Here is a 24,111-nt window from a genome sequence, read left to right on the forward strand (position 1 = left end):
AACCACTACCAGCTGAGGTGCTTGCTGAGGGCAAAGGGAATATGGAATGGGTGGAAGAAGGTAGTTCTAAATACCCGTTACAACCACATGACTACTTGCAGAAACAAGGACTGGAATTGTTGGATATTTCTTCCTTGTTTTATTATACGTGTATATATAGTTTTCTTCCCTCCCTTTCCCATTACTCATAAAACATGTAAATGGACTATTTATATCATGTTATCTGTATGACTTTATAACTGTCTTTATTTATAGAGATTATGTATGATTTAAGGAGATGTGTACAGATGCCAAGTTGACGAGGGGTGGACTGTGATGGTTTATGTTAAATGTCAACTTGGCTAGGCTATGATTCTCAGTGGTTTGGCAGACACTGGACTGACTGCTCTTCCATAATGTAATATAATCACCTCCATGGTGAGATCTGATATTTGCTATGAGCAGCCAATCAGTTGAAATGGGAGTTACCTTGGGGGTGTGGCCTGCTGCCAGTATATGAATGAATGTTCCATCAAGCCTCACTCTCCCTCTGGATCCTGCATCCGACTTATCATCTGACCCCCGGTTCTTGGGATGTGAGCCAGCAGCCTGCCATCTGACCTGCCGATTTTGGGTTCACCAGACCCTGCCACCTGACTCTCCTGAGTCAGGAGAAGCCTCCAACCTGATACATGACCCACAGATTTGGGATTTGCCAGCCTCCACAACTGCGTGATACATTTTCTTGAACTAAATCTCTACATTTATATATATGTTTCACTGGTTTTGCTCTTCTAGAGAACCTAGTGTAAGACACTTAATATACAAGGAAGTTTTTCCTTTACTACTTCCATTCTTGGTCTCTAAGGTTATGGATAATTTCTACCCTGTGCTTCTCTTTGATGACTCAAACTACCTTTTATTTGGGGAGATGGGGGGATTCCTAAATAATCCACATTTACTAATGTGAAAGAAAAAGTTCTCTGAAATCAATTCTTAAGCAAAACAATCCTGTAACAATTACTTCGCTTTTCTTACATGAATATTTGATATTACGAACGAAAATTTCCACCAATTACAGCCAAAGTTAAATTTTGTAAGAAACCTAGAACTCAAAAAATTGAGTACAGTTGGTTTGCTGAATTTCTGTTCTCTGGAGTCTTTGCCTGGGTGGATCATTTCAGCTTTCTAAACCACCTTTCTAAAGGCTTCCCGACTGTCTATCACATTCATTATATGAATTCACAGCACTTAATACTGTGACATTTACTTGTTCATTGAGCTCCCCCCCACCCCCAGCATGCTGTCAAAGCAGGGTCCTTTTGTCTTATTCTCCACTTCTATCTCGAGCCTAGAACTATTTTTGGTACATAGGTTACTAAACAGATACTTGCTTCATGAAAAGGTTCTTTATTGTCAATAAAAATTGGGAAGCATAAAAGATCTAGGTAACCTTCCAAAAGTGTCTCATTTTGTTTTTTAAATTCTACCTTCCATTTCTCATTGCCAATCTCCCCTGAACCTCTAGCATACTGGCTTCTTTCTTGGTACTCTACTGAAACTTGAAAGAGGTCTCTGAAAGGTAAACACTAACCTAATTTTGCCAAATCTATTTTATATCTTCATTCTCTTTAGTCTCAGCCACTTATTTCGAAGTGCCCCTCAAAAAATCTCTTTTGTTGGTTTGTGACTCAAATCTATCCTAGTTCCTGGGCTAATTCTGCAACCACTTCAGTTAACTGTCAACTTCAAGACAGCAGCAACCACGTGTTTTTGCTCCCACTGAATCTCTAACATGGTCTGACACATTAGACCTATTACATGGAATGAATAGAACCACTCTTAATTGGTCTCCCCAAATCTTTCTTCAAGCCTCTCTAAATTGTCTTTTTAGTTTTGTATATTCTCAGATGGTTCCAACCGTTAAGGTACCAAGGACTCAAGTCAATGAACTGAATCTTTTTCTCCTGATGAAAACGCCTACCAGATCTCACCATTATTTTGTATGTCATGTTTAAATTATCTTCATCCCCGTGACCCTTCAAATCAGTTCCGTTTCATATTTATCCCAATCATACATCCCCAGTCCCAATTTTATACCCGTTTACTCAAGTGTTTCTTAGACATCAACTGACGGCCCACATGCATCTAAACAAAGCCCCTCATTGCCTCCATTCTCTCAGTAAGGCCATCAAGCACTTCCTTGCTGTAGCCAGAAACCAGTCATTCAAAACTCCTGTCTCCTTTACGTGAATTTATGTTTAGCGCTTGCTGATAGACATGATGCTGTGTCTCATGTAATTCTCTCATCATCGGTCAGTTTGTTGCACTGTGGTGGTTTGCATGTTGCTATACTAGAAGCTATGCCACTGGTATTTCAAATACCAGCAAGGTCAACCATGGTCGACATGTTTCAGCAGAGCTTCCAGACCAAGACTAGGAAGAAAGGCCTGGAGATTTACTTCTGAAAATTAGCCAATGAAAACCCTATGGACTACAATTGAATATTGTCCAATATAGTGCTGGAATGTGACCCCCAGCTCATCCATACATAGTGAGGTTGGAAGGCACTCAAAATACACTGGCTGCAATAATGGATGCGAGCATACCAATGATCATGAAGATGGTGTTTAAGACCAGATTTAACATTTTCTTTTGTACACAGGGTTGCCACGAGTCTAACACAAACCCTCATAACCACCTAGAGAAGTAAACAGGGGCTTGCAAACTATTTTGATTCAAGTTTTGGATGTATGGTGCAATGAATTGCTTAATATGGCCCTTCTAGCCAATCTTTGTGACTCAGACAATGACTGAGTGGGACTATTCAAATAAGGTATATGGAAATGTAATGAAGGGATTGTCTGAAGGTCAGTTCTGTCACTCCAGTAGGCTTAAAATGAGCCATCCCAGAGCCGTTATCTCATCACCACCACCAAGACTGACGGACGGACTGGATGGGGGGTGAGAGTGAGTGAAGTCAAGAGGTGTGCCTGCAGGCATTGCTAAGAGGCTCTCCTGATGGAAGAACTGTATCCTGAGCATTCCTGCACCTGATTATAACCTGTTGCTTCCCTAATAAACCCCATAATCGTTAAGAGTTGTGTGTGGCCAATGCAATGAATTACTGAACTCAACAGAGAAGTAGAGTGCCATGAAGGGACGGTTGCCGGCAGAATTGGTAAAAAGGGCTGGTGAGAGGATGTAAGTCTGACGTCTGCCCTATAGGAATCAGCCTTGGGCTGTTGATCCAGATTCTCCTTCCTCCTTATAGTCAGTTGCTGCCCCCATGCCATTTTTTACAAGATGTTCCCGGTAGAGACCTCCTTCCTACAGCCCCACTGCCATTACCTTACTGGTCCAGGCCATCATGATTTTTACATTAAAAACCTGTTGACTGGTTTTCCAGTTTCAATTCTCATCACATCCACACCAACACCTTCCATATTAACCTTGTTAAACTTTTAACAGCTCCACTCCTGTGCTTGAAACCAATCATTCATCACTGCCTTCAAGCTAAACTTCAAACTCCTTAGAGATCTTTTATGCGATTGGGAACCATTACCCAAACCTCAACGGTGATCCTCAGAGCCACATCATCAGAACCACCACAGCCAAGACATGAGCATTAAGTAAATTAGGATTAGAGAGCAATCCTTCCAAATGCCCATAACCTATTCTCAAACCATTACCCCACAACAAAAAAAAAAAAGCCATAAGGTTTTCAATGGCTAATTTTTCACAAGTAGATAGTCAAAGGCTTTTTTCTTCCCAGGCACCTCTGGATGGCCTTGAAAGCTGGTGGCCTTAACTGTTAGCACTACCCAGGGTCTCTTAACCCACACAGGCCCTTCTTGATTTTTTCCTCCTGATGGCTACCCTGGAATAGGCAAGGGAAAAATGCTGAACAAGACCCCTTTCCTAAAAGGTATCCAGTTTATAACTCTCCATTAGTCTGGACTTAAAATGCTCATCACATCATCTCTCCCTCTTGTGCCAGTTGATTTTTCCTCTTGGCACAGGATTCAACAATTCCAAAGGTCTTCAGGTCAATGCCCACTTACCTCAATATCTAACATTTATCCTGTATTGGGTGCTACCTATCATACTGGGCCCCGCAATCGCTCAGGATTAATTATTAGAAACACTGGAAGATTAGGCTAGAAAGATCTTACTAACAAGTCAGACTTCCAATTCTGTTAGGCCAAGATAAACATTAAGTTGCTGTTTTTGTAGGTTAGAAGCTAGCAATTTCATCAACTTGAACCTAAATATTACTAACTTTAGGTATGGCCACTGTAAAAGCACCTTCACTTACTGACCTATAGACTTTGCTCATTTAGTTCTCACAAGCCCATGGGCCAGTTATTAGCCCCCCTTCAGTTTACAAGTGAACACAGGCACAAAAAAGTTAACATCACACTAACAAATGGTAATTGGAATTTGCACCCAGGCAACTGGACTCCAGAATCCATGCCCTTAACCATACATCCTTAAAGTAGAGAGCACAAAGTCTCACGAGGAAGCCCAAAACAGATCTGCAAATCACCAGGGGCTTCTATGCAAGTGAAATGTAAGCCAAATACAAAAGCTTAGATGTGAAGGATGACTTAAGAGGTAAAAAAGAAAAAGCAGGATGAGGGCAAGAATTAGCCAGTATCTTGGGAAAATATTCTAGGCTACAGTAAAGAAAGGTTGGTGATGCACGGGAGATCAGGAGTGCTCAGGTTAAGGTCGTCAGATCTTATGCTAAATGCAACGAAAAGCTATGAGTTAGATAGGGCAGTTTTCTGTTACTTTTATGGTGGCAGTTTCAACATCTGTGTTCCTTTTAATCTTCCTTGTCCCCTTACTTAGCAGTCCAACTAAACTGGTCTTGTCTCATTTCAAAAAAACTGTTTGCCAATAAACCACCAGTACTAAGGAAGGCATGATAGAAAATTTCAGAGCACTGTGTTTAGGAAGAAGTCTTCCCTTAAGAACCGTCACAACTGAGTTCAAGTAAATTTAAGTTGCCTCATTCACCAAACCAATTGTAATTCACTGATACTACAGTTTAACTGACTAAAAATATCTTAAAACACCAGATGTATTTTTAATACCAGAACATTTATTGCACAACTAAGCGTTGATCTCCTTAAGATGAACTGGATGCTGCAACAGCTGCCCTCTTGGGTTTAGGTGTTGTTCCTTCACGGAATCCATGCCTGCACCATGTTAAAAACAACAATTACTTTAGCAATGTTAATACATCCATTTTGTTATTAAACAGAATTTAATAAGCTTATCTCAGTCAAATGCTGAAATCAATATCGTATTCATATGTTCAGACATTTATTTTTACAACATCACTGATAAGCCGCTAGTATAATTGTATTTACTTCCTCCTGCTTGAACCCATCCATTTCAGAGATATAGTCCACTACAATTGTAATAAAAGCTCAACAGTTTATTTGGTCGTACTGATCACTGGGTGTTTCTTCACTGCTTGTCAAGAAAGACCCAAAGTATTTGTAAAAATGTCTTCCTATGCCACGAAGGAGAAATCCTTACTTTCCCTTAACCAAAGTAACAATGTGCAATGACAGATATTTTCTATGTAGCTTACTAAGAGCTTTACATTTTAATTTTGTAACTACTGTTATCCCTCTTTTACAGATTAGTGAATTGAGGCTCAATAAGTTAAGCCTGGCTTCAGTTCATGCTTTGAACTCCTATATAAGCATATTACTCAACACCAAATCTTCACTACTGTACAATGGCGGTTAAGTATAAAAAAAAAGGTCACCACCTCAGCACACGAACACACAACCAAGAGTGTTTACAAAGCTACAAATTGCCTTGCCATCTCTTCAAATTAGAAACTCTGGCACCTAGTGCGTAGAGGTCAGGAGTTTTGCTAAACATCCTACAATGCACAGAGCAGCCCCTGGTAAGTTATCTGGTCCAAAATATGAAGAGCAGGAAGGTTTAGAATCACTGAAATAGAACATAGTGGAAGGTGCACAGGCTTTAAAGTGAGGTCTGCATCATTTTCAATCTCAGCTATGACAAATGGATTAATCCCTATGCAGTTTAAAACTTTAATACAGATTCTCAGTTTAAGTCTTCGGTGGGGCAGAGATTTTTCATTTGTAACAAGCTCTGAAGACCCCATACTTTGAGTAACAGGTTTGTCCTTCTGCAAAAACGCAATACCAATTATGACAGCTTTTAGCTACTGTTATGTGCATTATATAAATTATCCTACAAAATCCCCAAACCAACTTAAACAAAAAAAACCCATCGCCACTGAGTCAATTCCGACTCACAGCAACCCTACAGAACAGAGCAGAACTACCCTATATGGTTTCCAAAGAGCAGCTGGTGGATTCGAACTGCCTACCGTTTGGTTAACAGCCAAGCTCTTAACCATTGTACACCTAGGGCTCCAAAACCAACTTATGAGGATTTTATTCCCATTTTACAAAATCAAACCAGGTAATCCTGACTCCAGACCTCATCCACATGCTATTATCCTTGGTATGAATCAAAATGAGATGTGATTATTACTAGTAAACATCACGTTTTCAGAAATCTACTTCAAACCATACTCTAGGCATTTAACATAACTCGTAGTATTGTTTACCAGAAGATTTTTACCTTCCAATAACTCACCCCCCACTAATCACCAGGGTAATAGCCTTATTTTACACCAAGTAAATGTGAGGATTCTTACCCAAACTCACAGAACCAAGTATTACCGAAAACATATAAACCGTACCTGAATCTGCGATACACAATTTTTAGATGTCTCATTCGACCAGTACCAGTGGTATTTCGTCTTTTAGCCTTGGCACTCCAATTATCTAGAACATAAATGCAGGTAAAATTCCAAGTGGTTTCCCCACAACCTTGTATGCTATGATACTCAAAATACTTAAAGGTGCTTTGATTTATCCCATACACATACAAAAGTTTTATTATTACGCACCAAAAAAAGTCATGTCCCACTCAGATACACTGCAAATCATTATTCTTAATCTCAAGATTAAGAATAACGGTCAGCAGGAAAAACATTCAACTTACACTTTCTCTTGCGCTTGGCAGGATAGCCACATTTGCCACAGGTCGACTTCTGAAGGTGGTAGGCCTTAGAGCCACAGCGGCGGCACAACGTGTGCGTCTTATTGCGACGCTTTCCAAACGATGACGTTCCCTTCGTCTGCAAATTAAGGGGATAAACAAAAAATTCTGCATCTCGCAGATTTCTATACATATCACGTCGTTTCAGGAAAAGCAACTACTGATAAGCTTTAAATGCATTTAATAACTGTTTTTAACTTCTCGTAAATGCACTTAAGGTTACCTAAAGACTTCTGCAGGAGTAGCTGTTTTGAAATCTGCTATTTGTTAATACTGGAGCGAAAGGGGCACATAAGGCGAAAAAACGTAATTTTACCACCTACTCCAAAGCTTAAGGGCTCCCGCCAGGCACGGCCAACAATGAAGTCCTTTGCTCGTACGCCGAGCCAAATACTTCCAAACCACTCTTCTTCCCTCAGCGCTCATCCGAGGGCTTGGCTCTGAGGACTCCCCAAAAGGCACATCGGAGCATGGGACTTAGACCAGCACCAACTCCACCACTGCGCGTTCGGTCCTCCAGGATACAGCTAGGAGCCATTCCTTCGACTTTTGGGGACCCTAGCATGCTCCCTTCCTCTCCACCCGCTTCCCTTATGCGGGACTTTGCCAGTCCCTTACGGATAGCAAGTAGGGCGGCACAAAAAAGAAGGATGGAAGACGATTCAAACAACCCATGCAAACAACTCACCATCTCCCTTCTGCGGCCGAGACCAAAGAGAACGGAAAAGCAGACACTTCCGCTGTATTGCACTCAGAAGCTTCCGCCGAGGGAAGTACTTCCTGCGGAGCGCGGTGCACCGCTCTCAAGCGTCCGTCGCCGCAGTGTAGGTGAGGTCAAGAGGAGGAGCTGGAGCCAGGAGGGACCAATCGAATTTCAGCGCTGGCGGGCAGGCAGGGCTCCCAGCTTGCTAGTGGCTGGATGGGCGTGTCCCCGCTGTACCGGCCTGGGCGCGAGCTGACTTTAGGGAGTGCTTCAATTTTTTCGTCGCTGCTTTTCTCGGGCTTGGCTCCTCATTTTACATCGGATCTGCTGTCGCTTCCCGGAGTCCGCATGGAGAAGCTGGAGTGCGGGGGTGACCTGTCCAGGAGCATCTGCCCCGACTCAGCGCCCTTGGCTTGTGTGATCCGGGTTGGGAATGGGATCCTGATCCAGGAGAAACCACCTTCTCCAAGTTCTCCCTCACTCCGGGCCCAGAAGCTTCTCACTGTGAGGGGTGGCTAAGGGTACAGAGACGGGACGGCCCCCAAGGAGCTGGAGCTCAGAATGTAAAACCAGTTAACCAGTTGCCAAAAGTGGATTCCGACTCACGGCGACTCCTTGTGAAAGACAAATAGTGTTTTTTCTACCATTTATTTATTCCTACCAGTTATTTAGGAGCCCTGGTGGCACAGTGGTTAAGAGCTCATCTGCTAACCAAAAAGATCGGCAGCTGGACTCTACCAGTTATTCAAGGAGTCTTGTATGGTCGCTGGAAGCCTTGGTGGCGTAGTGGTTAAGTGATACTGCTGCTAACCAAAAAAGGTCGGCATTTCGAATCCACCAGGAGCTCCTTGGAAACTCTGTGGGGCAGTTCAACTCTGTCCTATAGGGTCGCTCACTATGAGCCGGAATCGACTCTACGGCAACAGTTTTTTTTTTTGTTTTTTGTTTTTTTTAAGGGATGGAATGGACTCCGCAGCAACAGGTTTGATTTTGTGGTGCAAAGGTTCAGCGTCTGGCGGCTAACTGAAAGGTTTGCGGTTTGAACTCACCAAGACCTGGTGATCTGCTTGCGTAAAGGTTATACCAAGAAAACCCTATGGAGCAGTTCTACTCTGTCTTAAGGAATTGGAATTGACTTGCCCGCATCCAACAACAACCAGTTATTTAGAGGCAAATGAGTTATGTCAAACCTGAATGTGCCAAGGAATTTGTTAAACTGTTTCCTAGTTTCCTGTACTCTACCGTTAGCAATCTGATTCAGCATGTATGGAATAGAGCCTGGAAGAAAGAACTTAAAAAACGCTTTATAGTTTTGAAGTTGGTGATTCACAGACCATCTTGATAAGATAATACATTTGTAACGTCTTACCCAAAAAAAAGCCTCCACCCTGGCAAAAGAGTACCTGAAAGTATTCAAACATTTAAGAGCTAGTAGAGAAAACTGATCCCAAATAACTGTATAATCTGTTTACTTTCTAGAGCAAATTAGAAATTCCTGGCATGTCACATGGGAAATGTTAGCAAAAACAACTGACTAGCAGAACAAGATGAACACCAGGAATCAGAGGTTTGATTCTGACAGGTTAATTGTTGTTGTTAGGCCCCTTGGAGTCAGTTCTGACTCATAGCGACCCAATGAACAACAGAAGGAAAACACTGCCGGGTCCTGTGCCATCCTCACACAGTCGTTGCTGTGTTTGAGCCCATTGTTGCAGCCTCTGTGTCAATCCATTTCCTTGAGGGTCTTCCTCTTTTTCGATGACCTTCTACTAAGCATGATGTCATTTTCTGGGGAGTGGTCCCTCCTAGTAATATGTCCAGAATATGTGAGACGAAGTCTCGCCATCCTTGCCTCTACGGAGCATTCTAGCTGTACTTTTTCCAAGACAGATTTGTTTGTTCTTCTAGCAGTCAATAGGTTAATTAACAGTTTAGCCTAATAAATAACTAGACTCTTTTCTAGAGCTGGGAATAGAAAGATTAACAGGACATAGTACCTGTCCTCATGGAAGTAGTTGATGGACAGGAGAGAGGGGGCGGCACAGGAAGGAAGAGAGTAGGCATATAAATAGTTAACTTCATTATGAATGCTGTACACAGGAAGGAGTGCTTGGGCCAAACTACAATTCAGGAGAGACTTTCTGGTTTAGGTGCTGTATTAGTTTCTTAATGCTACTGTCACTGCTATAAGAAATTACCATAAAATTAGTAGCATAAAACACTGCAAATTATGATTTTACAGTTCTGCTGGTCAGAAGGCCAAAATAAGTCTCCCTAGGCTAAAAGTGGAAAGAGCCCTGGTGATGCAGTGGCTAAGCGAGCTGGGCTGCTAACCGAAAGCTGGCAGTTCAGGCCCACCAGCCACTCCACGCTGAGGGAGAAAGATGTGGCAATCTGCTTCCGTAAAGATTACAGCCTTGGAAACCCTATGGGACAGTTCTGGTCTGTCCTATAGGGTCACTATGAGTTAGAACTGATTCGATGGCACCTAACAAGGCTAAAATTAAGGTATTAATTTTGACAGGGGTGTGTTCCTTTGTTGAATCTATTTTACCTTTTTCAGTTTCTAGGGACTGTGCACATTCCTTGGCTTATTGCCCCCTTCCATCTTTCAACCCAGCAATAGTTTTTCTCGAATCAAATCACTCTGACTCTCTCTCTGCCTCCCTCTCCTACTCATAAGGACTCTTGTGTTACATTGACACCACTCAGATAATGTCCTAATCCCAAGTTCAGTGATTAAACCAAAGCAAAACCAATTGCCGTCGAGTCGATTCCAACTCAAGGTTTCCAAGGACGTGCTGGTAGATTTTAACTGCCAACCTTTTGGTTAGCAGCTGTAGCTCTTAACCACTGTGCCACCAGGGCTCCAAGGTTGGTGATTAGCAACTTTAATTTTCCATCTGCAACCTTAATTGTCCTTCGCCACGTAACCTCACATATTCACGGGTTTCGGGGATTAGGACGGGATCATTTTGGGGGAGGGGACATTCTTTCAACCACAGGTGCTGTGAGAAATGAGATGGGTGTAGAAAAGATAGGAGAGGTGTCAACCCCGAGGAGCCAACCGTCACAGGTTGTGTGACAGTTACTATGTGACTGTCTTAGTCATCTAGTACTGCTCTAACAGAAATACCGCAAGCGGATGGCTTTAACAAAGAGAAATTTGTTTTCTCACAGTCTAGTAGGCTACAAGTCCAAATTCAGGGTGTCAGCTCCAAGGGAAGCCTTTTCTTCTCTGTTGGCTCTGGAGGAAGGTCTTCGTCATCATCAGTCTTCCCCTGGACTAGGAGCTTCTCTGTGCAGGACCCTCGGGTCCAAAGGATGTGCTCTGCTCCTGGCACTGCTTCCTTAATGGTATGAGGTCCCCTCTCTGCTCACTTCCCTTTTCTTTTTATCTCTTGAGAGATAAAAGGTGGTGCAGCCCACACCCCAGAGAAACTCCCTTTACATTGGATCGGTGAGTGACCTGGGTAAGGTTGATGTTACAATTCCACCCTAATCCTCTTTAACATAAAATTACAGTCACAAAATGGAGAACAACCACACAATACTGGGAATCATGGCCTAACCAAGTTGATACACACATTTTTGGGGGGACATAATTCAATCAATGATAGTGTCTTTAGATATCATATGCATCCCAGAATTGTAGACATCAGAGAAAGGGAGATATTTTTCCTTTTCTCCCTGATGTGAGCTGGTTCTGTCTGGTGTACTTGAAACCATGTCATTTTTTGCACTGGCCAGGCAAACCCTTGGCTCCGCAAAGGGCCATGAAGCCAGTTTAGAACCTCTAGTTTCCTATCCAATAGCGAGGTTTGAGTCAGGATTGGATCAGCTTCTGAAATAGATGATTGAGGTTTATTAGCCTAGGCATTCAACCTGTACATTTTACCTTTTGGCAGAATGGTAGAGACTATGTAACTCTTGCTTCCATGGTTCTGATACAATTCAAGTTGACCACCAGGACTTGGCTCTAGACCTGAATTTTTTTAAACAATAAGTGAAATGAAATTACCAGTTGCTGTCGAGTTGATTCTGACTCATGGCAATCTCATGCATGGCAGAGTAGAATTCTGCTCCATAGGGTTTTCAAGGACAGATTTTTTGGAAACAGATCTCCAGGTCTCTCTTCTGAGGCACCTCTTGGTGGACTTGAACCTCCAGCCTTTCCCTTAGCAGCCAAGTGTGTTAGCCATTTGCACCAATTCTCTTAAAACCACCACCCATCTGTCAATTTGTTGTACTGTGGTGGCTTGTGTGTTGCTCTGATGCTGGATGCTATGCCTCCGATATTTCAAATACCAGCAGGGTCACCCATGGTGGACAGGTTTCAGTGGAGCTTCCAGACTAAGACTAGGAAGAAGCCAATGAAAACCATATGGATCACAACAGACTATTGCCCTATCTAGTGCTGAAAAATGACCTCTAAGTTGGAAGACGCTCAAAATACACAGTGGCTGCAGAAATGGACTCAAGCATACCAACAATCATGAAGATGGTGCAGGACTGAGCAATGTTCTATTCTGTTGTATATGGGGTTGTGATGAGTCGGAGCTGACTCAAAGGCAAGGAACAATGATTCTCTTAAAAACATCATATAATTTAAATTCCTTAGCTGCAAACTAAAATTTTTTGCTGCTATGTCTGGTTTTGATTTGAGGGGTATATTTTCAAATCTACATCTCTGGCTATATTTTATGTAATAGAGAACATCCTGGCCACATGCATCCTTCCTCCAACTCACTGCCACTTGCATTAGAAACCTGTGATACACAAATTTCCTGTGACCAAGGAACAGAAGGCAGCTGCGTTTTTTGGCCAACAACCCCAGAACCTTCTAGTAAGTTTAAATTTCACTGCTAAATTTCCCACTTCAAATAAATACTTTTCTTTCCACCACACTTCAAAATCTCAAGGGCAGGTTATCGTGTAAGTGGGGTATATTTAGGGAGGTTGGGGGGAACAGTGTTGGGGGAGATGGGTTTTGGGAGACCTGTTATTAGAGTGTCTCACCAATGAACTTGAACAAAAAAGAGTAGCAAACTTGTTGATATTGCCAGTGTGGGCACAAGGTGGGATGCATCTTTTGAAAACCATTCTGTAGACATATATTAAAATTCTTACTTAAAATTCATTTTTAATATCATATGTGAATCTTTTTCTTCTTTTTTCAACCTCAGGGACACCAGAATTAGCTTAACCATTATCCTTGGTTCCCAATACTTAGTTTTGGTCCATGAATGGCCTGCTTTTATTAACATATGTACCCATTTATCTATGATAATATAGTGGTGTTGTTGGAACGTGCTGTGGAGTCACTTCCTACTCATAGTGATCCTATGTACAACAGAATGAAATGTTACCTGGTCCTGTGCCATCCTCACAATAGTAGGTTTGTTTGAGTCCACTGTCCAATCTGAGGGGCTCATCTTCCAGCACTATCCATAGGGTTTTCACTGGTCAATTTTTAAAATTTTTTTCAGAAGTAGATCACCAGGTCCTTCTTCTTAGTCTTTCTCAGTCTGGAAGCGCCACTGAAATCTGCCCACCATGGGTGACCCTGCTAGTATTTGAAATATCAGTGGCATATCTTCTAGCATGATAGCAACATGCAAGCCATCACAGTTCAACAAACTGACAGATGAGCGTTGGAAACCCATTGCCCTCCAGCTGATTCTGACTCATAGTGGCCCTATAATATAGTACCCCAAAAAACCAGGCCAAACTCGTTGCCGTTGAGTTGATTCTGACTCATAATGACCCTCTAGGACAGAGTAGAACTGCCCCATAGGATTTCCAAGGAGCAGCTGGTTGATTCCAACTGCCCACCTTTTGGTTAGCAGCCAAGCTCTTAACCACTGTGCCACCAGGGCTTCTATAATGTAATAAGCACCTATAAACCCATCACCCAACAACAGCCTACATCTAACCCCTTAGTCTCTCCATGCTGCCTTTTTTACCCCCCATCTGAGATGACCATCATTCTGAATCTCATATCATTTCCTTGCTTTTCATTTTATGTAGTTTTAATGACTTCCTGTATATTCTCAAAATATATGTGTGTGTGTGCATTTAAGTTAGTTTCAACTTTTAAAAAGGGTGTCATGCTGCAGACGATCTTTTGGGACTTATAGTTTTCCCCTAATAATGTTATGATTTCTTTATATTGTTGTAGGTCACTGAAGTTTATTCTTTTTGAATGCTGGATAGTATTATGTGAATATACTATAATTTATTCATTCAGTGTCTTGTTGATAGTGATTTAGGTTGTTTTCAGGTTATTGAAAACTGTGCAACTGTAAGTAAAGGCCAACTAGATAGTTTTTTTTTTTTTAAATCAAAATGGAAAAATCCTGCTTATAGAAATAAGTGAATAATAAAAATAAAAGAAATAAAAAATGTAAGATATTATCTGAGGTCTTAAAAGCTTGTGAGTGGCCATCTAAGATACTCCACTGGTCCCACCCCATCTGGAGCAAGGGAGAATGAAGAAAACCAAAGACACAAGGGAAAGATTAGTCCAAAGGACTCATGGACCACAAATACCACAGCCTCCACCAGACTGAGTCCAGCACAGCTAGATGGTGCCCAGCTACCAACACTGACTGCTCTGACAGGGATCACAATCGAGGGTCCTGGACAGAGCTGGAGAAAAATGTAGAAAAAATTCTAACAAAAAAAGACCAGACTTACTGGCCTGACAGAGACTGGAGAAACCCCAAGAGTATGGCCCCCGGACACCCTTTTAGCTTGGTAATGAAGTCCCTCCTGAGGTTCACCCTTTAGCCAAAGATTGGACAGGCCCATAAAACAAATCGAGACTAAATAGGCACACCAGGCCAGGGGCAAGGATGAGAAGGCAGAAGGGGACAGGAAAGCTGTTAATAGAGAACCCAAGGTCAAGAAGGGCAGAGTGTTGACGTGTTGTGGGGTTGGCAATCAATGTTACAAAACAATATGTGTATTAATTGTTTAATGAGGAGCTAATTTACTCTGTAAATCTTCCTCTGAAGTACGATAAAAAAAAGTAAGATATTAAAATAAAGAGTAACATTTAAAATAGAAAGTGTAAATCCCTCTGTAATCATATCCCCCGGGGATAACCAGTGTTAAGGTTTGGGGTATCTTTTTCTAGATTTCTTTTTCTTTTTTTTTTAAATATAATGTATATCTAAATACATATATACATATAATACATACATATTAATATTTTTAACAAAAAGGTCCATAACTCATTTATTTACTGTAACAATTTATCATGGATATTGTTACTTGTCATTACATATAGATCTACTTCATTTTTTTTTGTAGCTGTTCACTATTGTGTTTCATAATTTATTCCACAAATCCCCAGTTGATAGATATTTTAGTTATGTTCAATTTTCTGCTATTACAAACAACCTTGCGATACAGATTTTTCGGCATTAGTCTGATTATTTCCTTAAAATAATTTCCAAAAAGTGGAATTGCCGGATTAAAGGGCATTAATTTTTATTTTTATCTGTCAGTTTATTATTTATTGCCAGATTGCTCTCCAAAGAGAGTTAATTAACCTACGTTCTTATCACCATGTTGAGTCCAGAGCAGGGAGCATCTCGTCCAACCTGAAGTTGAAGAGAGGCTTCCTGGAGGAGGTGATCCCGGGACTGAGTCATGATGAAACTCAGTCATCAAAAGAGGAAATAATCTGCAGAGAAGCCAGGGTTGAATTTCCCCACTGGGCTCATTTGTATCCACCCTCTCCAACACCGGCCTCATTGACATTTGAAATCTTTGTCAAAAGAATTATTCCGTGCTTTTTTTTTTTTTTTTAAAAAACTTGTATTTATCTAGCAGGGGGGAACCCGTCGCTGTCGAGTGAATTCCAACTCATGTAGTGATCGTATAGGACAGAGTAGAACTGCTCCATAGGATTTCCAAGTCTGTAAACCTTGCCTGGACACCCTTGCCTGAAGCCGCCTCCCTCATTTTTCTCCCAGGGAGGGGCTGCTGAAATCGAAACAGTGAACCTTTCAGTTAGCCGCCGATCGCTTAACCACGGCGCCACCAAGGCTCCTCCTCTGTAGCGGAACGATTTCCTAATCCGCTTCCTGGTCTGGAGAAAACTGAAACAATGGCTACGGACGCTGTTCACTTAAAGATCATAGACAGAGAACGAAAAAAGTTGCTTGAAATCCTCCAGCAAGATCCTGATTCTGTCTTAGATACGTTAACCTCTCGGAGACTGATTTCTGAGAAAGAGTACGAAATTCTGGAGAAAATTCCAGACCCCCTGAAGAAAAGTCGAAAGCTGCTAATTCTGGTACAGGAAAAGGGAGAAGTGAGCTGTTTGCATTTTCTCAAATGTTTAGTTAGTACTTTTCCAGAGTCAGCTGCCATTTGGGACTTAAGTTTAAGGCACGGTAAGTTGAATTTTTTCACTCTTTGGGGGGATGAAGGGACAGATTTTCTGAAAAAAGACAATTATCGACTCTTGTTTTTGTTTGTTTTTCCCTGGAAGATAATCTTCAATGAAATACGGTATCAGGGAAAAGCGTCCAAATTTTAAAAAGCTGGCAACAACATATCTATCTCACTGATTTAGCGAACTGATAACTTGTTCGTATATACTCAAAACCTGGCAGTTGTTTTAGTCCTAGTGCAGACTGCTCGTTATTCTGACAGCTGCATCCTGAAATACTGATGGTTGGAAAGAGAATATTGTTAATGATGACACAGTCAGGGGTTTCTTTATCAACGAAGTGAACTCACGGACATTAACAGCCCCAAGACCACATGCTGCATCTTGAAAATAGCCGTTTTGAAAATAGAGGAAAAATAATCGTTAGCACACATAGATGATGGATCAGTAACTTCATTTTCTTTTGTGATAAGAATGCCAGCAGAACCTCAGTTTTCTAGAGCAATGCAGATGCTAATTCTTAAATGTTCAAAGATAATTAGTGGCCTAGGGGATAAGGGGAGCTGTGGTGGCGCAGTGGTTAAGAGCTTGGCTACTAACCATAGGTGGGCAGTTCAAATCCACCAGGCGCTCCTTGGAAACCCTGTGGGGCAGTTCTACTCTGTTCTATAAGGTCACTTTGAGTCGGAATCGACGCGAAGGCAACGGGTTTGATCTGGTTTGGGTAGGGGATAAGGGGAGCCCTGGTGACACAGTGGTTAAGTACTAGGCTGCTAACCAAAAGGTCACCTGTTTGAATCCACCAGCTGCTCCATGGGAGAAAGATGTGGCAGTAAGCTTCCATACAGATTGGAAACCCTAAGGGGCAGTTCTCCTCTGTCCTATAGGGTCACTATGAGTCAGAATCTACTCAGTGGCAATGGGTTTTGTTTTGTTTATTTACTTATTTTTTGGTTTTAGGCAATAAGAGAACAGCTCTCCCAGAAAGGATTGTTTAGCACTTCTGTAGATTACCCCTAGAGGTTGATACAGCTCCTTTTCTAGGAATCTAAATTATATTCAGGATTAGTTTAAGAGAAGACATTAGAGAGGTAGGAACTCAATAAAAAGGTGAATGTTGATGGACTTTAATGTAGGACAAGACTTACTTGCTTAGAAAAATAGATTTTATTATTTCTAGGACCTACTATTCCAAATTAGAGAAATTGAGGTCAGAGTCCATCAGCAATAGCTGCAGAAAGGTTGAATAGGTTGTGGGTCACAGTAAATCCAAAAGTAAACACTGTTCATAGGGTTAAAATTTTATGGTTTACTTGTTTACCTTTTGGGGTTGCTGGGAGCCCTGGTGGCATAGTGGTTAAGAGCTTGGCTGCTAAACGTCGGCATTTCTAATCTACCAGCCGCTGCTTGGAAATCCTACAGGGCAGTTCTACTCTGTCCTGTAGGGTTGCCATGAGTCAGAATCGACTCGATGGCAATGAGTTGGGTTTTGGTTTGGTTTTATGGAAGACCCAAACTAGTGAGCAAGGCAAAGTGTGATCCGATTTTCTTTAGTGGAAGAAAGTTCTGACAGTTGGTTTGGTACCATGCAAGTTATATAGGAAGGGGTGGGTATTCCTATCCTGTAGTGAAATGAAGACGGGGGATGATGCTTTGAGGCCTTGGAAACTCAAGTTATCAAATTTCTTTTGTTAATTTGGAAAAACAAAACAAAAACCTTCTTGTCCTTTTCAGATTTTTTAAAACATGAGACTACAGAACCTTCTCCATCTACGGGGGTAAGCAAGAATTCAGAAGATGCTTTTTTCTCTGGGAAGAAACAGCCTGAGAACCCTGAGATCACAGCGTCCTTCAAAAAGAAAGGGCAATTGGATTTGCAAACCTCTGACTCTTTTGGGGACAAGAAAATTAGTAACAGGGAAACTGCTTTGTCCTCAAAGGAGAAGAATGAGAAGGAATACAACACACCAAAAAACACATTCTCACATTCAGTTGAGGACGTTGAATATGAAGTTCCATCAACTATTACATATTTAAGGGATGGAGAGAGATACGAGGAACCAGATGATTCTTTATACTTGGGAAAAAAAGAATATCTAGAATCTGTTGGATACTTTGAAGACGCAGAAACCACTGTAGAAGAGAAGAACTATGATGACCCAGAGCACATTGTATATTATGGCGAAGAGGACTCTGAGTATTCAGAATACATGGAGTTCTCTGATGATGAGCAGAGTTATGAGGAATCAGAAACTGGCATGTTATCGGAGGAGGAGGAGGAAAAAAGTATGGAAGGTATGGGAATGATGCCAACATTTGATGTGTATAGTTTAGTTAGGCAACAACTTATTTTTAGGTTGCCACGACATAATAGGGAGAAGGGATGAGGGAGGACACCAGATGCCAGCAGAAGAGCAGCTACTCAGAAATTTCTTGTGTCTCTTGAACCTGGCTACTGCTCAGAGGTGGGTATTGGTAGGGAGGAGCACCCAGGACCTAGGACATGATGGATAATACAACCAAACGTAAGTATTGATTGTTAGCTTACAGACTTCTACAGTCATCTTCCATCATGCAGATCATTTTAGGGTTACCTCTATTCCTCAGAGTAAAACTACTTTATTAATTTTAGCACTTTTGTTACCCATGGAATATGGGGAAATTGGGCCTAACTCTTGAAGTAGAGACAATCAGTAGAATTTGTAGTGAATGGGTAAGATCCCCAAATATTGTTACTAGGCCTGATCCAGTCCATATATTGCCTTGATGAGGAAAATTATATCAGTATCTTGAATTAGAATATATATATATTTTAATTTTAAAAACAACTTTATTGAGGAATAGTTACATGTAATAAAATGCACCCATTTTAAGTGGGTATTTTGCTGAGTTTTTACAAATGCACAACTAACATGATCAAGATACAGAGCATTTCCATCTCCCAAAAAGTTCCCTGTGTCCTATCCCAGACTACCCCCTCCCCCGCAACTCCCCCAATATACAAACCTGGGTTCCAGGCAAACACTAGTCTTCTTTGTACAAGTCTGTGTGAACATATTATTTCATTTCTCTTGGGTAAATACCTATAAATGGGATTGCTGGGTCATATGGAAAATGTACTTTTAAAAATAATTTATTTCTGTTGTCGTTGAGAATATGCACAGTAGAACATAACACCAATTCAGTAATTTCTACATGTACAATTCAATGACATTGATTACATTCTTTGAGTTGTGCAATGATTTTCACCCTCCTTGTCTGAGTTGTTCTTCCTCCATTAACATTAACTCACTAGCCCCTAAGGTTCCTATCCAATCTTTCAAGTTTCTGTTGTCAATTTGATCCCATATAGATAGTTCTTAAAAAAGCATAATACTCAAGGCAGCTATTCTTTACTAGTTAAGCTAAATTATTGTTTGGTTTTAAGAAGACTTCAACGGATATTTTTGGTTTAAGGTTTAAAGATTATCTCAGGGTAATAGTTTCAGGGGTTCATCCAGCCTCCAAGGCTCCAGAAAGTCTGGAGTCCATGAGAAGTTGAAATTCTGCTCTGCATTTCCCCCCGCTTTCTATCAGGATTCGTCTATAGAATCTTTGCTCAAAGTGTTCAGTAATGGTAGCTGGGCACCATCCAGTTCTTCTGGTCTCATGGCAAAGGAAGCAGTTGTTCATGGAGGCAATTAGCCACACATTCCATTTCCTCCTCCTATTCCTGACTCTCCTTCTTCTTCTATTGCTCCAGGTGAATAGAGACTAATTGTTGTGCCTTGGTTGGCTTTTAAGCTTTTAAGACCCCAGGCACTATGCAGAGAACTAGGAGGTAGAACAGAAGCACTAAACAAGTTATTAGGCCAGTTAACTGGGATGTCCTATGAAACCATGATCCTGAACCTCCAAACCAAGGAACCAAATCCCATATGGTGTTTGGTTGTACATAAGCAGCATCAGCAGCTACGCTTTCTCTTTTTTTTTTTCTGTCGTTGCTGTAAATAACGGTCACACAACTTTTGCCATTGAATTTGAATATTTCTATTTTATTTTTGTACTTTAAGTGAAAGTTTACAGTTCAAGTTAGTCTCTCATACAAAAATTTATACAGACGTTGTTATGTGACCCTAATTACTCTCCCTATACTATGACAGCACACTCCTCCTTTCCACTCCTGATTTCCCATGTCCGTTCAACCAGCTCCTGACCCTCTCTGCCTTCTCATCTCACCTCCGGACAGAAGCTGCCCATTTAGTCTCATGTATCTACTTGAGCTAAGAAGCACACTCTTCACGAGTATCATTTTATGTCCCATAGTCCAGTCTAATCTTTGTCTGAAGAGTTGGCCTCAGGAATGGTTTTAGTTCTGGCTTGACAGAGAGTCTAGGGGCCATGCTTTCTGGGGTTCCTTCAGTCTCTGTCAGACCATTAAGTCTGGTCTTTTTACTAGAATTTGAGTTCTGCACCCCACTTTTCTCCTGCTCCATCAGGGACGCTGTTGTGTTCCCTGTCAGGGCGGTCATTGGTGGTAGCCGGGCTCCATCTAGTTCTTCTAGTCTCAGGCTGACGCAGTCTCTGGTTTATGTGGCCCTTTCTGTCTCTTGGGCTAATACTTTCCTAGTGACTTTGGTGTTCTTTATTCTCCTTTACTGCAGGTGAGTTGGGACCAATTGATGCATCTGAGATGGCTGCTCGCTAGCTTTTAAGACCCCAGATGCCACTCACCAAAGTAGGATGGAGAACATTTTCTTAATCAGCTTTGTTATGCCAGTTGACCTAGATGTCCCCTGAAAGCATCGTCCCCAGACCCCCACCCCTGCTATTCTGTCCCTTGAAGTGTTTGGTTGTATTGAGGAAACTTCTTGGCTTTGGTTAGTCCAGTTGTGCTGACTTCCCCTGTAGTGTGTGCTGTCCTTCCCTTTACCTAAGATAATTCTTGTCTGCTGTCTAGTTAGTGAATAATCCTCTCCCTCCCTCTCCACCCTCGTAACCATCAAAGAATGTTTTCTTCTGTGTTTAAACCTTTTCTTGAGTTCTTATAATAGTGGTCTTATACAATATTCGTCCTTTTGTGACTGACTAAATTCACTTAGCATAATGACTTCCAGATTCCTCCATGTTATAAGATGTTTCACGGATTCATCGTTGTACTTTATTGTTGCATAGTATCCTGTCTTAGTCATCTAGTGTTGCTATAACAGAAGTACCACGAGTGGGTGGTTTTAAACAAAGAGAAGTTTATTTTCTTACAGTAAAATAGGCTAAAAGTCCAAATTCAGGGTGTCAGCTCCAGGGAAAGGCTTTCTCCCTCTGTCAGCCTTCTCGTCAGTGTTCCCCTGGACTAGGAGCTTCTCCACGCAGGGACTCCAGGTCCAAAGGATGTGCTCTGCTCCTGGCACTGCTTTCTTGGTGGTATGAGGTCCTGCTGTCTCTCTGCTCACTTCTCTCTTTTATATCTCAAGATATTGCCTCAGGACACAATCCAATCTTATAGATTGAGTCCTGCCTTACTAACACAACTGCCACCCATCCTCCCTCATTAACATCATAGAGGCAGGATTTACAACATACAGGAGAATCACACAATAGCAGGAATCATGGCCCAGCTAAATTGATACACACATTTTTTGGGGGACATAATTCAATCCATGACATATCCCCCTGTGTGAATATACCATAATTTGTTTATCCATTCATCTGTTGATGGACACCTAGGTTGTTTCCACCTTTTTGCTATCGTGAACAGTGCTGCAATGAACATGAGCGTGCATATATCCATCTATTCATGTGACGGCTCTTATTTCTCTAGGATATATGAATTTGAATATTTCTTAGTCAAAATTCAAAATATGAGAAATATTTCACTTGAGGAGATATTGTCTGAGAAAGTAAACATCATCCAGTTCTCAATAGAGAATGGGAATGGGAAGATAGCTACCAGCTCATGTTCAGTCTTGGGGGCTCACAATCCAGTTCTCCTTCTGTTGGAAAAGAGTAGTTTCCTCCTCTTCCCCATTTCTATATACCTTCCCAACATATGGTTGCTTTTAGGTCTCATTAATTTTTATTTATTTATATATTTTAGTCATTGCACAAACCAAAACCAAACGAGTTACTATTGAGTTGATTCCAACTCATGGCAATCCCATGTGTGTCAGAGTAGAATTGTGTTCCATACTTTTTTAATGGCTGATTTTTCTGAAGTAGATTGCCAGGTCTTTCTTCTGAGGCATCTCTGAGTGGACTCAAACTACCAACCATTCAGTTAGCTGCCAAGTGCTTAACCATTTACACAACATAGGGATGCTAGTGGTTGTGTAGGGTTAGATTAATTAGTTCACTGCATAGTATCATCATTGGTGTTCAGAGAGCCCCTTTTATTTATCTATTCCTTTTTTTTTCTCCACCCCCCATTCCTACTCACTTTACCCCATATGTAACATTCTAATATTATTATGTATACTTAAATGGTGTTGTTTTGTTTGCCTGAATTTTTTATGTCTCAGTTGTTTGTTGCCACCAGAATGCTGCATAACAAACCACCTCAAAATTCTGTTGCTTGAAACAGTGAGAGCTTATTATTGTTTATGTGTCTGTGGTTTGATGGTTAGTTCTGGTCTTCTCTGGGCTCACTTCACGTATCCGTGGGCAGCCGCTAGTTGGGTCGGAAGCTCTGCTGATATTGACTGGGCTCTCTCACACGTTTGGGGACTGTAGGCTAGTCGCTTATCTTCTAGTGGGCTAGACAGGGCTTGTTCTCAGCCTAGATGAGGTGTGTTCTTATGGCAAGAGCAAAGGAGTAAGAGAGAGGGAGAGAAGAGAAAGGAAATAGTCAAGGCCTCTTGAAGCTAAAGCTTGGGACTATCATGCTATCACTTCTGTCACATTCTGTTGGCCAAAGTACGTCACAAAGCCAACCTAGATTCAACGCTTGGGGGAATATACTCCACCTCTTGCAAAGTAACATTGCAAAGGATATGGATACTGAGAGGCCATTAATTGGGGCTATTATTGCAATCAATCTAATACCTTTAGTGAAAGAGGTCAAGGAAAGTCTCAATAATAAGTTATGGCCTGTAATCTAAATCTGATGGCTACCAATCCCCTCTAGTTGACTGGAGACATGTGGCTGACCTCTGTCTCTTTCCTGAGTGATGTTTGTCTGCAGGTTATTGTTGTTAGGTGCCGTCAAGTCAGTTCCAACTCATAGCGACCCTAGGTGCAAGAGAACGAAACACTGCCCAGTCCTGCGCCATCATCACAATCGTTATGCTTGAGCCCATTGTTGCAGCCACTGTGTCCTTCTATCTCGTTGGGGGTCCTCCTCTTTTTCAATGACTCTCCACTTTATCAAGCATGATGTCCTTCTCAGGGGACTGATCCTTCTTAATAACATGTCCAAAGTACATGAGATGAAGTCTTGCCATCCTCACTTCTAAGGAACATTCTGGCTGTACTTCCAAGACAGATTTATTCGTTCTTTTGGCAGTCTATGGTATAGTCAATATTCTTTGCCAACACCATAATTCAAAGGTGACGATTCTTCTTGGGTTTTCCTTATTCACTGTCCAGCTTTTGCATTCATATGAGGCGATTGAAAACACCATGGCTTGCGTCAGGCGCACCTTAGTCCTTAAAGTGACATCTTTGCTTTTAAAACTTTAAAGAGGTCTTTTGCAGCAGATTTGTCCAGTGCAGTGCGTCTTTTGATTTCTGACTTCCATGGGTGTTGATTGTAGATCCAAGTAAAGTGAAATCCTTGACAACTTCAGTCTTTTCTCCATTTAGCACGATGTTGCTTATTGGTCCAGTTGTGGGGATTTTTGTTTTCTTGAAGTTAAGGTGTAATCCATACTGAAGGCTGTAGTCTTTGATCTTCATCAGTAAGTGCTTCAAGTCCTCTTCACTT

The 24,111-nt window shown here is 41.5% G+C and overlaps 2 protein-coding genes and 1 non-coding gene across 3 annotated transcripts in view; 1 reads left to right on the plus strand and 2 right to left on the minus strand.

Annotated features, from left to right (window-relative positions):
• Positions 1–5,069: 5,069 nt before the first annotated feature.
• RPL37 (ribosomal protein L37) lies at positions 5,070–7,870 on the minus strand. The gene is made up of 4 exons (XM_004388434.3): positions 7,793–7,870; positions 7,048–7,183; positions 6,743–6,827; positions 5,070–5,186 (listed from the first exon to the last, which is right to left on the minus strand). The coding sequence occupies exons 1-4, from the start codon at positions 7,793–7,795 to the stop codon at positions 5,117–5,119; spliced, it is 294 nt and encodes a 97-aa protein (XP_004388491.1). The 5' UTR covers positions 7,796–7,870; the 3' UTR covers positions 5,070–5,116.
• On the minus strand, positions 5,261–5,340 carry LOC111822789 (small nucleolar RNA SNORD72). Its single transcript, XR_002825898.1, has one exon. It is a non-coding gene; the product is annotated as a small nucleolar RNA SNORD72 (small nucleolar RNA).
• Positions 7,871–18,391: 10,521 nt separating the features above from the next.
• The window catches only part of C7 (complement C7), a 120,177-nt gene continuing 114,457 nt past the window's right edge, over positions 18,392–24,111 (plus strand). The window contains 1 exon segment of the mRNA XM_023742497.1: positions 18,392–18,509. Within this exon segment, the coding sequence (XP_023598265.1) occupies positions 18,393–18,509 (117 nt within the window). The 5' untranslated portion in view covers position 18,392.

Source organism: Trichechus manatus, unplaced genomic scaffold, assembly GCF_000243295.1.
Source record: "Trichechus manatus latirostris isolate Lorelei unplaced genomic scaffold, TriManLat1.0 scaffold00212, whole genome shotgun sequence".
In the NCBI taxonomy this organism is placed as follows: Eukaryota; Metazoa; Chordata; class Mammalia; order Sirenia; family Trichechidae; genus Trichechus; species Trichechus manatus.